Source organism: Eriocheir sinensis, chromosome 4 (genome assembly GCF_024679095.1).
Source record: "Eriocheir sinensis breed Jianghai 21 chromosome 4, ASM2467909v1, whole genome shotgun sequence".
NCBI lineage: Eukaryota > Metazoa > Arthropoda > Malacostraca > Decapoda > Varunidae > Eriocheir > Eriocheir sinensis.
Window position 1 is genome coordinate 17712934 of NC_066512.1, and position 18039 is coordinate 17730972.

At 41.8% G+C, this 18039-nt stretch overlaps 2 protein-coding genes across 10 annotated transcripts in view; both read right to left on the reverse strand.

Annotated features, from left to right (window-relative positions):
• The window catches only part of LOC127009108 (MAP/microtubule affinity-regulating kinase 3-like), a 110709-nt gene extending 102282 nt beyond the window's left edge, over positions 1–8427 (reverse strand). For 3 of the 6 annotated variants that reach the window (XM_050881965.1, XM_050881978.1, XM_050881943.1), the window contains exons 1-2: positions 7952–8424; positions 2442–2691 (exon numbers count right to left, since the gene is read on the reverse strand). In XM_050881965.1, coding sequence (XP_050737922.1) covers positions 2442–2516 — 75 coding nt within the window. In that variant the 5' untranslated portion in view covers positions 2517–2691; positions 7952–8424. Of the gene's footprint in view, positions 1–2441; positions 2692–7951 lie in introns of all 6 variants that reach the window. The other 3 variants (XM_050881908.1, XM_050881922.1, XM_050881997.1) reach the window with 3 other exon arrangements.
• A 2771-nt stretch (positions 8428–11198) lies between these two features.
• The window catches only part of LOC127009199 (serine/arginine repetitive matrix protein 1-like), a 53954-nt gene continuing 47113 nt past the window's right edge, over positions 11199–18039 (reverse strand). For all 4 annotated transcript variants that reach the window (XM_050882045.1, XM_050882069.1, XM_050882051.1 and 1 more), the window contains 3 exons: positions 17889–17990; positions 13216–13426; positions 11199–12904 (listed from right to left, as the gene is read on the reverse strand). In XM_050882045.1, coding sequence (XP_050738002.1) covers positions 12756–12904; positions 13216–13426; positions 17889–17990 — 462 coding nt within the window. In that variant the 3' untranslated portion in view covers positions 11199–12755. The remainder of the gene's footprint in view (positions 12905–13215; positions 13427–17888; positions 17991–18039) is intronic.

Here is an 18039-nt window from a genome sequence, read left to right on the forward strand (position 1 = left end):
CGCCGACAGTTTTGGAAATTTCAAAACAATCGGGGCCCTCCCCGACATCTGTCACCCATTGAGAATAAGCTACGGCCGTCGGATGTCCATCTCAACAACGTCGTTTCGACATCGGCTATGGTCGTTACGTTACGTACGTATGGCAACGCGACATTCCAAAACTGGCAACGCATGGTCTGGTGTCGGGAGGGCACCGGGAGTCATTGTCGTGAATGTGTGACTGGGGCTTTATGAGTCCAGCTCTGCAGCAGGTGGTCCTACCTACTCAATTAATTGGGCCCTGATATTATTATGGTTGGGCAAGATCAATGGTTGGCAGCCTGCAGCTCTTTAAGGAAACTTGTGTGGCTCCTGAATCTTCATTAATAATTATTTACCTATTCAAAATGAGGGCATCATACACTGGAACATTAGACTAATTTAACTTTGGAAAGATCTTACAACATCAAAGGGGTAAACCCATATATCTGTTTTGAATATTCTCTTATTTCTGTATTAGAGTCCAGTTTTTCAGCCAAATCTTTACACTGCAGTGCAATGAGAAAAAAATTCAATGAAACATAAAGGCTCTTCTTATATTATGTGTTGCTGACCCTAGAGTAGGTTACATTATTTGGTTGGTTTACATAAAATTAGAGAAAACTTATATGCTATAAATTTCCAAAGAATAAAGTGGGGAAATACGCTATAGCTGTATGTGGCTGCGGTGCTCATTTATGTCACATTGGCCTTTTGAGCCTGTGGCAGGGAAGATCTCATTTTCCCGGGACACAGGGTTAGTGTAACATCTGGGTTACCACACTTTACCTTCCCCTGGTTTTCCTAAGGTACCCTTTTATCGACAAGCCCATACGGGAGGATGAACAGCTAGGTGAGTTCCATGCTGACTGCCCAGGCCGGGATTCAAATCCAGGCTCACAGAATCATAGCAAGTCACACTAACCATTGCACTACTAAGGTATGTAAAGAAATTTAGGATCTAGTCAAATACACAAAACTTTTATGACAAATATTGAAATTGTCTTGGTATGTTTTCCAAATCTGAGTTTACTGAATCCTTTTCAAAAACCATGTAACTTTTGCTTACATGTAAATGTCAAGTCATTTTTTTCAAGCTCTTAGTTGGGTTGCTCTGATTATTGAAGTAAATAGTACAATTCAATTACGCCACTACAAACACCATTCCCACCTCAGCACAATAACAGTCAGTAACCATGACACACAAACAGCCAGGGCTACATCATTGTAAAAAACACTGCACTGACCAGCTGGGACATAAGTCTGCAGCATTCTCTTTATAAATTGGAATTATTCAAGTAACACCAAATATATTCATTCTGAAGTAGCCTGGATTACTGAACTAAGCAGATACACAAATTCCTGACTCAACCCCAAACATGAGCCTCAGTGTGTTAGGAAAGGGTGCTTTTGAAAATGAAATGCACCTTATAAGCCACAAAACACAGTAAGTCCAGTCCCACAACTTCAAACTGCAGTGATGAAGAAGTGGAAGGTAATGTAGAAGATTCACTTTTTTTTGTGTGTGTGTGTGTGAGTGTGTGTGTTAATGTTCACAAGCAATGTTCACCATTAGAAATGTGTACATGAAATAAGATTCAGACATATAGAAATCAAATGAAAGCCAAGTGTTTGAATATCGGGGAGGCAGTGGCTGAGTGGTCAGCGTGCAGGCAGGGTGTCCTGGAGGACTCAGTTTCAAATCCCACCTGCCACTACCAGCTGACAGTTTTCAGTCATTGCCGAGTGGCTGAAGACAATCTACATGCTGTCCTGATGAATATCTATCAACTAAAATTTTAGCAAAACTCTCTTAAGAAAATCATGTGGAGCTCCAGGGGCAGCATGAGTCAAGCAAGAATGGCACCACTCTAAAATACTTGCCTGCACCACTAACAGGCTGGGGCTAACCAACACGCCCTATCATGAAAGCCCACCGGTATTAGGACAACCGTTAAAATAAAAACATATCTATTATGATTTCTCAGGCTTAACCCATAGCAAAGGCCAAAACACTTAACAAGTAAGCTTTAACCATAACACTGCAAATTCAGTTACCAAGAAAGCTAAGTCACAAGTAATCTCTCGGTGTAAAGAAGCCGTAGCATGAAAAGTCAAGCCCAAACTGTCTCTACCTGACCCAAGATTAAGCACAACTGTGAGAATATCATAGCTACTCTAAAAAAAAGTTCTACATATCCTTCTAAAATATACTAACCTTACACAAACACTAGTCAGTGAGGTAGACAACAATGTCAGTCAGCAAATCAGCTCTACCCTAGAATCTTATAGGCATAACCAAGTCACAAGAAAGGTAATCTGATCCAAGATTAACCTTAAAAGGGTTCAGCAAAGCATCACAACAAAAGGCCATCTATAGACTTGGTACTGATGAAACATTAGAGATGGGTGCTTCCACCTACCTTCGCCTTGGTGACATGATCGGCTGGCAATGCCTCAGGCACCGTTTGAAGGGGGGTGCGCACACTGGCAGACATTGCTTAATTTTGGTGCGTGCTTTGGGAGGCACTAGTGTCTGGCGGGTCAGCGCGGTCAGCGGCTGAGGAAGTGTGGGGGTTTGGCACCTTGGGCTACCATCCAGGGGCCATGTCACTTGAGTGCACCAACAGTGATGGCATCAGCTCATACACCATATGCAGCACCATCCATAATCTGCAAAAAAAAAAATTATCTTGATTATCATTCACCAAAAATTAGAAAAACTTTACAATAAATAAAAATAATTTGCTTCATAAATAAATATCACCTAACTAGTATTTGTTTATCTATGATCAATATCTTATTTGTGCAAGAACAACTTAAAGCTGACAGAACCTATTGTATGTCCCTGCCATTCATTACTGATGTCCTACGACACCATTCATTAGAATTTTCAGTTTCATAAACTGTCAATGAAAACCAATTGCATGCAAAAGAGTAAGACAACCCAACAGTATACACAAAAATTATGTTTTACATGGTTTAAACTATGTATGAGAAGTAAGACAAAGCTAATAGGGAGGTGAAACAAATGCACATGGTAGGAGTCAGCAGGAACGATATAAAAAATTGTGTTAGCAGTTGACTTCATAACAGATTCCAAATGCTGACCTCAACCTTAGTGCTTCAACTTTGGCTTGATGGTAGTATTTCTGACATATGAAACAAATTAAATCTGTCGTGTGCTCATAAGGGAGCTGAGGTGTGACTGCCAGAAATTCAGATCAACAAAACAAAGATCATTCCCAACTAAGATAAAGTTTGCATAAACTTGCACCTCATCAAACTGAGTGTTTAGTGACAACACATCAGAAGAATATGACTGTTTCCAAAACTTCAAACATCACTAACCCGGTAGCAGCGACGGGCCAAATTTGTGGCTTTACCGTGAAGCAGCGACGGGCCAAATTTGTGCCATGATATAACCCCCCCCAAAATAGATGATACATAATCTGATCACAAATGCTTTGATATATATTATGAAATGGTTTGTGTGAGGGGCGATTTTTTCTCATTTTTCTCGCTTGGAGGGACCATTAAGAAACATGATCCCCGCTGCTACCGGGTTAATTAAATAATACCAAGGAATACTATTATCAGAGTTGCAGTTTCCAAAATTTCCCCTAGACAAGAGGATGAATCATAATCAATCAGCAGTTTTCTTTTCTTTTTTATCTTCTACTACAGAAACTTTGATGCCTGCCAACTTGTTTTCTAGAACAAAACTAAAAGTAGTAATAGAAGTCAACTAGTTGTCAAGAGTGGATGGTGGAGGCAGTGCAAGAAGGCAGTGGTGGTGGTGGTGGGAGCAGTGATATCAGTTACTTTCCAAAGATAGTAAAGCAGACTCATACCAAGTCTTTATTGCCATTCAAATTATCACAGATACATCAAAGTCAGTTAAGCTGTAGGATTTTCCTAAAAGCTAGACACTTAAATATTGCAACATTCTCTGAGCATGAAAGAGATCCAGGCACAAAGGACAGCAGCATGTATTATTCTGTCCATGCAACCTCAATCACAAAATAGTGTTCCTATACTTTTCATTGACAAGACAATAATTTTTCAAGTATAATGCCTAAGAGGCTCATGGACTTGCATGCTATTCACCAGTTTCAACTTAACCCATCTTATTTATTTATTTATTTATTTATTTTTTTTTTCATTACAGTTAAGGAGGCATTTCATTGAGAAAACATATGTTCAGCATGGCAGTTAATGTGAAAAATTGTGAAAAAAAGATAGGGAAACAATGTGGCAGATTATCAAAGTCAACGTCAGCAAGATGGGAGGTGATGAGACAAAAAGCCTCTGACTGTCAAGAAGAGCTGTGTGTGTGGAACCCACTACCCATGAGGCTTACTCCTAACGGGGATGAACAATGTCTTTATATAAAGTTGGCATCTGGGAAGAGGAAAAGCATTGTTGAGACAGTACAAAATGCCTACCCTTGAGGAAACTGGTTTAGTACCTAATATTCGAGGTATGAAGTTTCACGCTGAGATTTTCAGTTAAGGAAAAACCCAAAATGCTTAATATAGAAGGGGACAGCTATGTGTCCTTGAAGAATAGGGGACAGATGTCTGAAGGTTATGTCAGGTTGTCAAGTGGAGAAAATAAGTTCTTAAGGCATTAAGTGACACTCAAGTTTCTTCTGCCCCTTCCAGTATTAATAGCAAGTTGAGTAAATTCTGTAGCATTCAACCTGAGTTGTGTAACTCCTGCTGAGGCTGAATATTGTTGAATGATGAAGTCATGGAGTAATGCAGTGGTCATCAGTATAAAAATGGATAGAAGTTAGATGTGGAAATATCAATGATGATCAATAGAAAGAATGGGAGATAGAACAGAGAGCTGCGAACACTACTGGTACTATGTATAGGTTTGACGATTGAACGGGGACCATCTACCACAGTAGAAATAGATCAACCTGAAAGGGTACTGGAGATTCATGCATAAAGCATGGGATAGAATCTGCAGGAGGGTATAGTTTGAAAAGCAAAGATTTGTGTCAAACTCTGTCCCTAGACTTTGAAGCCAACAGCTTATGTTACATTCAGCTGTTTACTGATATGAATCTAGTTGTCATTACTTTCTCAAAGACTTAAGAAACATGTTGAGAAACCATGATTTCTGAAGTCTAAACACTGTACTGACATTGCTCTCAACAGACTCCATGACATTGACTCATCATAGTTATACTATCTTTTGAGGATTATCAAATCAGGTATGGTAACACTGAAAAGAGCTAAATGTATGATGACAGGGTATGGTAAAAGTAAAGCTGGGAGTGTATGCTACAGATTCTCTAGGGGTTGGCACTCATCCGTCCCCTTATCTCTTAAGCCTGTGAAATATACCGTAAAGTTGGGGGCATACGTCGTAGCCACATGTGGTTTCAGTGCTCATCTCAGTCTCACTGGCCCTCAAGCCTTTGGTGGGTAATAGCCCATTACCATTGGACCAGTGTGACATCCATGTTACCACAGTTTACCTTCCCTAGGTTTCCCCAGGTACCCATTTATCAACCAGCTTGAAAGGGAGGATAAACAGCTGAGTGGGCTGCATAACAGCTACCCAGGTCAGGACCTTGGATTCCCAGTTAACATAAGAACGTAGGGAGCCTGCAAGAGGCCGGTTGGCCTATACTAGGCACCTCCTGTAGGTGAGCTAACCACACCATGGAGAAGCATGAAGAGGAAATAAAATTTCCAAAGGCTAATTTGGAGCTTTCAAAGTTATGCCAAAGAACAAGTAATATCTGCACACACAAAGAAAGGCTGCACATTCAGCACTTTATACATGCTAATAATGTATGTGCATGAACCTCCATATAAGAAATCAATATAAATGAAACATTTGTTTGAAGCATAATTAGTCTCTCAAGGATCAATGCATTCTATTTATTTATCCTTGAAATTAGAATTTAATCATGTTCCACACATCACAATTAGATGAGAAAACAAAAGGTCATACTTTTATATTGTGGATGGTTCTTCAGTTAATCACCTAAACGTTACTCCTGCACATGGACATGATCTATTTAGGTATAGTTATTTATTTATCCTGTCAATGAGTTCCCAAAATCAGTCAATTTTCTTCTGTTAACCATTGCCCTGTGAATGACCTTGCTTTTATTTTCATCCTCCTGTTCCATAATGACAAGATATATGGTATTAAATCACCTCAGCTGTTCTAATAGCAAGCAGAATGAACCAAAGTAAGTATTTTCACCCTGTTTTACCTTCTGTGCCTCTGCCGTGCAGGGGTTAGCATGACCTTCTATGAATCCACAGTTCAAATTCCAGCCAAACCAGGCAATATGCAGCTCACCTAGCTTTTCATTCTCCCTTTCAAGCTGGTTGATAAATGACTACCTTGGGACACCTGGGGAAGGTAAACTCTGGCAACCTGGATGTAACACTGTCTCAGTATCCTGGGGTAATGGGTTGTTACACACCACAGGCTGGGCTAATACAATGGAGATAAGAGCCGAGGTCATGCATAGGTATAAGGCATGCTCTCAGCCTTACTCTTTTCCCTTCTGCTCAATATACCTTGGGTATCATGTAAATTATGAAACAGCCCATCAAGATACATATGGCAAGTTCAGCTGCAGAATATATATGTATATCTATACAAAAATAAAAATAAACCAGATATTTGATAATTTTCATGGCTTCTTGTTCAGCCATGAACCATACTGGTACTTTTCTTGAATTAAAAATAGAACGCCTTACTGAAAGATTGCAATACAAAAAACCTAATCCATAATAACTATAATAATGATAGCAATATCTACTCTCTCCATCCAGTGAAGTTCACCAGCATTAAAGAAAAGGGAAAGGGTGCAGAAGAAATCCAGGACTAAACCCAAGGTAGGACAACAATGCTATAGTTCCACAGGTTGAAAAAAACAATGAAAGTGCCATTTCTAATCTTGAAACAACCACCAATAAATACAAGTTCACCCAAAATTGCCAATCTATATGCAGTGGCTGAGTAGGCTAATCAAACACCCCACCTAAATAATTACTCATAAAACAAACTTGTGACCCATTAAACAGCACACTAAAGGATCAAATTAGCAAACTTCAATACTGTTATATGAACTGGGCGGTTCCCTGCATGGTTATTACTTGTGGTTTGCATGCACTTATTGGATCAGTGTCTACCCATATCAGAAAACAACTATATTCGGAGATCAAAGGGAATACTACCCCATCATGGTGGAAATTGGTTAATATTCCTTGAGTAGAGAGGGGGCAGAGCCAGCTTATAGGGAGGCTAGGCAGGGTAGGAGGGATTGATTATGGCCAAGAGAACCGACTTCGTAATTATGGTATTCCCTTTGCCAGGTTAGTATTCCCAGGGTATCTAACCATTCCCCCGAAACACTGACCCCCCTGGAGCTGCTTGCAAGGGCACCTGAGCCTCCGAATCCCCGGTGGAGCAGGTGACCACAGCCTAGGAACCTTCAAGACACATTCACCATCACTGACAACAACACAGACACACTGGCGCCACCTCCCTCCTTACGGCCTTGTGCCCTCCCTCACACTGCCATGCCCTCCTCACTGCCCCACAATCTCACTACCCAGGACCCAAGAACACGAAATAAAGCTACTGAAGATCATTTATGCACCCACGGACACACTGGCGCCACCTCCCTCCCCACGGCCTTGTGCCCTCACTCACACCACCATGCCCTCCTCTTTGCCCCACAAACTCGCTACCCAGAAGCCAAGAACACGAAATAAAGCAGCTGAAGGCCACTAATGCACCCACGGAATAATAATTAACTGCTCGGCGCTCCCTCGGCTGGCAAGGAATGGAGTGGCGGTCGAGGTTACTGCATTATTCCCTTCAATATAAACCCCATGCAGACCCCCAGGCAAGCCCATGGTAACGCAAATTAAACCTCGATACATACGGGATGGTTTGGGTTCCTTGGGTCGGGTCCTGGGCGTGGGAATCCTCGTCGAACACACGGAATATCCACGCCTACCTCGGCCAGCTCATGGGGACACACCTGACCTGGCGGGGGCTTAACTAGGCACACGACTCTTTTCCGCGCCGCTCAGACCTGGACGCGAGGGGGCACACGTCTTTGCTCTTCACTCAGACGTCATTCCGGAGGTCAGTAAGGGTATGCTCCTGCGGTAAATGGCGGGCGAGCGGAGAGTGCGGGGAGACACACATCAGGCTCAAGATGGCGCGTCCGGAGCCGTGACCTCAGTGCGCCGCCGCTGCCTGCTCCCCGCCGCCGCCACACACTCTTGAGAAAAACGGGACTAAAACACCTCCTCCGGCCAGATCTGTTCAGTGCCCTTTATTCGCCAGGGTTATGCCCACGCCCATGCATAGGTTCGTCCATGCAAAATTGGTGATGGGTGGTAAATGAGGTGGCCGTACAGGTGAGGGCTCAGCGCCATCAGACAAAAAGTATTGGAACTCGGGGCCTCAGGTAGATCTGCTGCGCCTCCCTCCCCACACCACAGCCGGATTTAATGAATTGCTCTCGATGGGATTTTTACAAGTTTATTTCTGCGTTGATAAGATCAGTTGCTGCGTGAACGGTCATGCATCGCACAGGTTGGGGGTGGGATGCCAGAGATGATGGTGCACCTGTCATATGACGTCATTAAGTAAGAGGCGCCGGGGTGAGCCTCACCTGAGCACCTATGGGGTGAGAGCTACACACCTACACGTCCCTGGTGGCTCATGTCCTTTAATTTTACGTAAAGAAATAGCGTATGAGTCATGTACTGAGTAACACTATTGTTCCCCCGTAAAGACGTTGGATTGGCTGTAGGCTCCGTTTTTCACTGCTATGAGGTGCTCCAACCAAACATGGAACTGATATTCCCTTGCCATTCACTTCTGCCGCTCTTTTTAAGCTGCATGAGCGCTCAGCTAATACATAAATGGATCTCGAAGTTAATCATCGCGGTCGTGTCACTAAATAAATAAATAAATAAATAAATAAAATAATTTCTAGATTTTCTTCATGCCATGTCAATTTGTTAGCATTACAAACGTGTATTCCCAGACTGTTCATACAAGGATTTTGTGACAACAGTAGGATTTAAATGTAAAGGTGAGGTGAACCAAAATCAAGTTGAACGGACCCTCCCTAAAGGTAAAAACGAGGAGCTGCCACATCCTAGTTCTCGCTGACGTTTCCGTTTGATGCTAGACTGAAGAAATCATGTAATTTTTATATTTTAGCATTATTAATTCAAAAGACCTCTTTATTCCTCTACACTTCTATCTTCTTTACTACTTGTCCACAAATAAGTGAGTGAAGGCTAAAATCAACACGTCTGGCACCTGACTGTTCCTCCTTCATTCACCTTATGTGGTGATGTCGTACAGGTGTTTTTATCCCACCTTATTTTGTAACCATGATTCTTTAAATTACTCAAGCTGCTTCTAACCCATTTCCAGATCACCAAGTAAAAGTTTGGGCACTAACCAAGTAGCGGGCATGCATATCTTGTGTAGTGCAATAAATTATGTCAAATACACAATGGGCATCCGGGACGGGGAGACAAGCGACCCATCTGCCGCTGCGACCCTGGCGAGCGGGGGTCAGGAACTTCCTTTACTGAGGCTGGTGACGAGGAGGGGCATGTCAGCAGCAGCCTCACTTGTTTCTCAGCTCCTGCTAATGCTCGACGGAAAAAACGTGTTCACTCGCTTGCTTTGCTTACTTTTCATTAATTTATCTATTTGTTTTCACTGACCGAAATGCTTCTCTCTTTTCGTAATGCTGTGGGTAAGGTTTATGTAGAAAATATGTTTGTTGTACTATTTTGTTCAGCTTGCTTCACTGTTCTTAGAGTAATCTACAGTAGGCAGTAGCTCAGGTAGTATACTAGACTTATGTAGCATAACTGTGGCCGCATCAGAAACAGCCTTGGCAGCCGGAAGGGATAAACAACAGCCCGGGCGTGATAAGCCTTGGATCTGTCAGGGCTTGCTAGCGCCAGGAATAAATGTATTTGTATATCTATGTGTCTCCCTCTCTGTCTTGCTGTCTCTTTACACACACACACACACACACACACACTGGATAGGAGGGAAAATTCAGAGGGAGATCTTTCTCATCACGTATGCAGGTTAATACTTGAAGAGTTTAAACCCAAGACGTCATTTTTTTCTGTATTGTGTCCTCAGACACCCGTGGCGACGTTGAATTGGGAGGTGAAAAATCTTTATTCAGAACCAAATATTTCAGTGTTCACTAGGGTATATTTCGGAAAACAACATACTACACAAATTTAAATAAACTAATCAATATTTTCTACCCTTGTGCTAGTTATTACTGTCGACGGTAGCAAGGTGGAGTCCTCAAGGTTGTATACTATCTGCTACCAGCTGATCCTTTCCGGTCTCCAGCAGACAAGTTGCTATCATGACGTCATGTTCGTGGCCAAGATAATTTTGTTTAAAGGTATTGATGATTAGCACGGACTTGTGTTGCTATGGTTGAATGGATGTTGATGTAAGCAAAGTTGGAAACCTGAAAGATATGATACTTGCGATTTTTCCGAGGCCGAGGACGTTCTCTATTGGAGCGAGCACTACATGAGTTGACCCTGAAAGTTCTGTCTGGCTCGAAGAAACCAACAGTTCACAGGCAGACTGTTAAATACCAGACAGCCATCTCCTCGACAATAAACTTCTTGTAATTATATATAGTTTTCATCAGGGTATAAATAAATACACCAAAACAAAACGCTTAAACTATATATGATGCCTTTCTAACAGTTCTACGAAGTTAGATTTTATAAAGTGACGAGGCAATCGCGGATGCTTTGCCTCCCTCGCAAAAGCTGAATGGCTTCATTGGTTGTAGTGTTGGTGATAAAACGAGAGGTATCGAGAGACGAAAAAGCTTCCTGTGGTATACAGTTGTTCATTCAAAGTCCTGCACAGAAAGTACCGCTTCCTTACCGATAAGAATGGTCCTTGAAGGTAACTTGGGCGGTCCGGTGTAGGATTTTATTCTCTTCACGCCGCCGTGAGTTTAAGTGCACGACGAAACTTTGAAACGCTACTTCTCACACACATTTCAATTTTCAGTACATGGTTATTGTCACTAGTATCAGTAATAAAATCAACCACCTGTGTCATTCTCTAATAGTAGGTTCGGTAGTAAAACCAAGTTTATTTTACAAAATAACTGTATTTTTAAGTATGAATTTTACGGCCGTACAGTTGTACGAGATGTTCAGTGATGGCAATTACCTGTAGTTGCTAAAACGTCTGAAAAACCGATAACGGTATAAGTGACTGATGCTTCCTTTCGAGATCAAAGTTAAATATAGTACATTCACTGTAAACCAACATTCAATGATTGAATTTTCTTTAAAATAATAGATAAACCCCATACACTGTAAAAACATGTTCTTTGTTACCTATTTACACATTTATGTTGTGGTGCACACATTCTACACTCCGTTTATCAGGGACTAAATTACTGCCTGACCACATGACAAGATAAACACAGTAACTCTCTCTCTCTCTCTCTCTCTCTCTCTCTCTCTCTCTCTCTCTCTCTCTCTCTCTCTCTCTCTCTCTCTCTCTCTCTCACACACACACACACACACCAGGACGGAGGGAGATCAGTGTTGGGCAGCCAAGGTTCTTTTTCGTGTGTGCTCTCAAGCTTCACTAGAGCCGGCTGTCATTTCGAAAGCGTTACATATAGATGATATTACTGGAAATAGAAAGGTTAAACTAAATATCACTTAAAAAAATAAATTAGGATCCAAAACCCCGTTCATTACTATGCCTAACATGTCTTTTCCTTTAGAAATATATTCTAAAGTTTGTTTCTAAAGTTTCTTTCTTCTACTGTTTCGTTGGGTAATAAGGTGTTGGTCCATTGGCAAAGCAATAAAGAGGAACGTATTGCTTTTTGGGTGAACGGAGCAATTCTCCTTCAAGAAGCTCGACACCCAAAGGGGTCTGACGCCAGGGCTCCTCAGCGAGGAGACGGTGTCTTCACAATGGTTGGCTGCCATCGCAGGACTGGCAACCACTGGAGATATACACCCCTGAACTAATGTATCCTACGTTTTTTTTCACATTCATAGATTCATCATCAACCTGTCAGACAGCTTCGGTGAATTTTCATATTTTTTCCCTCCCCCATGTAGCATGAAATGCTGGTGTCCTGCTTGTCATGGCTGCCGCCCTGAGGAGTCGTTCTTCTTTAGGCAGCGGAGCGTCGCGCCGCATTTTGCTGTACGTTCCCTGGCACAGCATAAGGCTACATGGACTGCACCTTTAGTTGGCTTCATAAAAAAAAAAATAATGAAAAATAAAAACATATAGAAATAGGACTTAGTAACGTGGTTAAACACCATTTTCCGAAGAAAAAAAATAGAATAAAAGGAACCATATTACTTTACCAATATTAAGGTAATACATTAGAACAAAACACTAAAGCTCTAGAAGCAAAACTGTCGTGCCCTGACTCTTTGACCTGAGTAATATTATTGAGTTCAGTCTACGATGATGCGGACGGAGTAAACACAGCACAGGGTATGGTAACTAAAAGCCTTCGGTGATCACAAACGATGTAGCATACAGAAAATTAAACCACTTGCAATCTCTTCGAAAACAATTACGTGAGAGCACACACACACACACACACACACACACACACATCACGAGCGAGTCACCAACAATGGACGGAAAAAATACATATACACAAAAATATCTCATGTCTCCTTCGGCAGACACGATTTCTGATGAACCACTAGTCGGTCGGGGAAGAAGGTGCGGCCGCAGTTCTCGCACTTGACCAGCGTCTCCAGATGGGTCTTCCACGCCGCCTCAGCCATTGCCTCGCGATCAACTTTGCCTTCGTCTGTATGAACGCCAGGAGAGAGAGAGCGACTATGGATTAGGGGGCGGTGAAGGACTATGTATGGAATAGGTGATTGAGTAAGTGGATAAGGGTGTTGGTATGAAACTCTTGCTTAATTAACATTTACGAAGTTAACGACAAAAAAGGTATTAGAGGTATTGATTTTTTTTTTTCACGACGTGCATGTAAACATCAAATAAAACCACCCCCTCCCTACCGCCCCCCCTCCCCACGAAACATGGTAATAAGTCACAATACCCTATAACACTCTTCAAGGTAAGGAAATGAGATAGACCACAGTATATACAGACCATCGTAAACGACCTCCGGCTTGCGCGGCTCCTCCCGCTGCAGGTTGGGCGGGAGGCTGTCGTTTTCCAGCCGCCACTTCTTCAGGCACTGCGGCTCGTGGATGCCGATGGACACGGTGCCGAACTCCCGCCCGCAGATGTAGCACACGACGGTGGGCTTCGCGGCGTTCATGGGCGCGTTGAAGGACGAAGCAGCGGGATCAGGACGAGTCTGTATGATACGAGGGGGTATTGGCGGTGAAGCAGGTGCACAAACTGTGAATATTAATGTGTCAAACGTAACGTGACTAGACTTTCATGCATGTCATCCGCGTGTTGATTCAGCAAACGTTGGGGGAGGGGGGGATGCAGCACGGTTCTGCTTTCACTAGGATATCAATGAAGTGTTATATGGAGGACAAGGACAACAATCAGTATTATTCCATTCAGATATACATATACGTATGTGTAAAGCCCATCCCGTGAACTGATCTGATGCAAAGCCATGGATAAGAATTAATATGTGCTACATAATAAGGAAAACTGGACGAACATTTGAATGGGTAAATGTAGAATGTGTCAAGTGCATTTCATATCTCTAATGATCAATTTAAAAGAATTATTTCATGTTAATACTAAGATATATAATTGACCCCACAACTGTATACCGAATAAATAGCAAAAAAACTCAATTATATTTTGAAATGAGAGAGAGATTTACATAGATTTACATAGAAAATCAGACCACACAGACCCCATGGTCCAGACTTGGTGGTCTGTCCTTAAACCTAAGTGATTTTACATTAATCAGAAGACTCCAAAACGTTGCATTTCTACTCTAGTTGATATTAAGTTGAAGGAAGTGACGGTCGAGCTTATTTTTGAAGGAGTCAATCGTGTTACACTGGACCACTGACGGTGGAAGCTTATTCCATTCTCGCACTACAACGTTGGTGAAGAAAAATTTGGTGCAGTCTGAATTTACTTGTCTACATCTGAGTTTTACGCCATTGTTCCTCGTGCGCAAAGTGTCATCGATCATAAACAATGTTGATCTGTCTACATTCGTGAAACCATTAAGTATTTTAAAACATTCGATCAGTTTTCCTCGGAGGCGACGTTTCTCAGAGAGAACATGTTAAGGGTAGAAAGCCTTTCTTCGTAGGATTTGTTGCGCAAGGAAGGGATCATTTTCGTTGCCCGACGCTGAACACCTTCTAATTTAGCAATATCCTTTGCATGGTAGGGAGACCAAAACTGTACCGCATATTCCAAGTGGGGTCTGACTAAACTGTTGTAGAGCGGGAGTATTACATCTTTATTCTTGAATACAAAGTTTCTTTTAATGAAGCCCAACATTCTGTTCGCTTTATTTGCTGCATCGATGCATTGCTGTGAGAATTTGAGGTTTGACGCGATTTTGACCCCCAAGTCTTTGACGCATTGAACGCTTTTGAGTTTAACGCCGCGCATTTCGTATTCGAACTTCTTGTTCCTCGTTCCAACTTGAAGGACCTGGCACTTGTCTACGTTAAAGGGCATCTCCCATCTATCCGACCAAGCTGAAATTTTGTGCAAATCCTCTTGGAGGCTTTGCCTGCCTTCGTCCGTGAGAACCGAGTTGCCAATCTTTGTGTCGTCTGCAAATTTACTAATGCGGTTATTGAGTCCAACATCCACGTCGTTGATGTAAATAATGAAGAGCACTGGGCCAAGGACCGAGCCCTGAGGGACGCCACTAGTGACAGGCGCCCACTCTGAGTTAAATCCGTCGATCACTACTCTTTGTTGTCTGTTGCTCAACCAATTCGCGATCCATTGGTTTACTTGACCGTCAATACCTATTTGCTTTAATTTGTAAAGTAATTTATGATGCGGGACTTTATCAAACGCTTTCTGGAAATCAAGATAGACTACGTCCAGTGATTTGGTTACGTCATAAACAGTGAAGAGGTCGTTATAAAAGGTTAATAGGTTTGATAGGCAGGATCTTTTGTTTCGGAAGCCATGTTGTGAGTCCCCAATCAATGAGTGGCTTTCAAGGTAATTCACAATTTTGACTAATGGGCCTGTAATTACCTGGTACTTTTTTGTCTCCTTTCTTGAAAATCGGTGTCACGTTAGCCTTTTTCCAATCTGAAGGGACGATGCCTTGTCGCAAGGACATATTGAATACGGTTGTGAGGGAGGAGAGTATTTCGCTCTTTGTTTCTTTCAGCAGAGTTGGATATACTTTGTCAGGTCCAGGACTTTTATTTGTTTTAAGTGAATGGAGAGCTTTAAGGACTTCATCGGTTGTTATTTCAAAATTAGGCAATGCATGCTCGAGATTTACAATAGTACTGGTGTTGGTGGTAGCGAGAGGAAGACTGTTAGTATTAAACACCGAGGAAAAGTAATTGTTTAAGAGGTTTGCAATGTGTTGGCTGTCAGTCACTAGTGCACCGTCGTCTTTCTGTTGTTTATGTAACTGAAGAAAGATTTCGGATTATTTTTACAGTTGGCTGCAATATTTTCTTCGTATCTACGCTTTGCCTGACATCATTATAAAGTCTAATGTTTTCGGGCGTGCTTTGTTCTTTCTTTAACCTGTAAAACAATTTTCTCTCATTGACTGATTGTTTAATTTCGTTATTAAACCACGGTGGGCTTTTATTAGTGTTAATACGAATGTGTTCTGCTGAGTGAGTAAGTGATTTCCAGGCTTCCTCTACGTTGCCGTCATCTGATAGTTGTATTTCTGTTAGTTTGTTAGCTCTTTTGAAATTGGGCACCTTTACTTTATTTTCAGTCACTGATGATTGAGCTTTAATGTCGACGCGCACTAATTTATGATCGCAAGAACCGAGGTGTTCTCCTACCGTGACACTACTGACTAGGTTATCTTGGGTTGTTATAACAAGGTCGAGTATATTATTTTGTCGAGTTGGCTCAGAAACCATTTGGCTTAGATAATTTTCTTCTAGAAATTCGATCATTCTATGTGACTCGCCTTCTGTACCTGACAGGGTCGCCCAGTCGATATGGGGGAGGTTAAAGTCTCCTAATATCAGTGAGAGAGAAAGAAAGAAAGTAAAAGCTAAATATCTTGTACAAACGAATCATTGCAGTGTCACTTCGAGGGGAGGGAAATATGTGGAGTGTGTGAAGGCGTGGAAGACACCCCAGCCAACTTACTACTACTACTACTACTACTACTACTACTAGGGTAAGGTGGGGTAAGTTGCCCCCCTTAAGGGAGATTGGCTGTTGTAGCCACATTTTTTGCAATAGAATTTTGAAAAAAAGTTCTGTTGAAAGCTTAGGCTAAGGCCTATCTATGGTATATATTATATCCACTCATTATGATTTTGACTTTATTATAATGACAATTTAAAAAAAATAATAAAGGGGGCTTCTTACCCCGCATGTGGGGTAAGAAGCCCACTGGGTAGGCCTTTTACCCCACTCTGGTTTACAATAATAAATCTCACAGAAACATAATAAAAATATTTTTTCACATTATAAAAAATATAAAATGTATTCCCTTTTTGAAAACTATACCCTATAAATCTCTCTTGATGTGAAATATAGGAACACAGTCAAATTTGTGTCTCCTAATGAATAGAATGTAAAACTAAACAATTAATTAATTTTCTAAAAGGTATCCCCTTCTTTTAGACTAGTAATATTATACTAGCTTCCCTTTCTTCTGAAGTTTTGTAACAAAAGGAACATCTACTTTCATGAAAAATATATGGAACTAAATATTCAATTAATTTGATAAAATATGTCCTTTCTGTTGAATATTGATATCTGAAAGTTAAAAACACCAACTTCCTTATAGTCTCAAAGTCAAAAGTGTTCACTTATTGATGCCTTTCAAAAACTCAAACATGCAGAATGCACAACTGGAGTAGGCCTAGATCTGTATGTATGTCAAAACTCCGAGTCTAATTAGGCATTATAGTACTGCTATTTTTTTTAATTTATAGCAATACTGTAATGCCTAATCAGACTCGCAGTTTTGACTTACATACAGATCTAGGCCTACTCCAGTTGTGCATTCTGCTTGTGACTAATTTCTACAACCCCGACATTGGACCCATTTTTCTGAAGGTCTGCTATTAGCAAATGGTTCCCCACACACCAAACAAGGCCATTCATCCTTATCAGACGAAGCTGGAGATGGAGATTTTTTCTTTGTTGTTGATAATGGGGTAAAAGGCCCACATGTGGGGTAAAAGGCCTCCCTGTGGGCAACTTACCCCAAAGGCACAGGGGGCCTCTTACCCTGGCAACTCATACATACACAAAATGTCACCATCTTTCCTACAAGTAAGTAGGCAGAGTATAATCACATGCAATATGGTCTAGACATCTTAGAGCAAGTATCCATATCCATCAGGCTAACTCTACAGTTCTTTGTAGTTAATTAGGTATCATTAAAATCACTGAAAATTTACAAGAAATTGGTCAAAAAGAAGAAATGTCCCCTTGTGGCCAGAGCAACTGTCCATTGTTTACTCCAGTAGTTCCTGTGAGCGCAGAGAGTTGGCGTTGCCTACTTGATCATGTGACTGGTTGAGAAAAGAAAGAAAAAAAGACAAAACCAAGGGGGGCCTTTCACCCCACGGGGGCATCTTACCCCACCTTACCCTACTACTACTACTGCTATTACTACTGCTGCTACTACTGCTGCTGCTGTCACTGACCTTCTTGGGTGCTCCGGGTGGCGGCTTGCACCCTCGCTGATGAACCTCCAAACGCTCTGGGAAGAAGGTGCGTCCACACCACTCACACGGCACAAGCTGAGCCTGAGGAAGCACCGCCACATTACCACCACCACCACCACCACCACCTTCA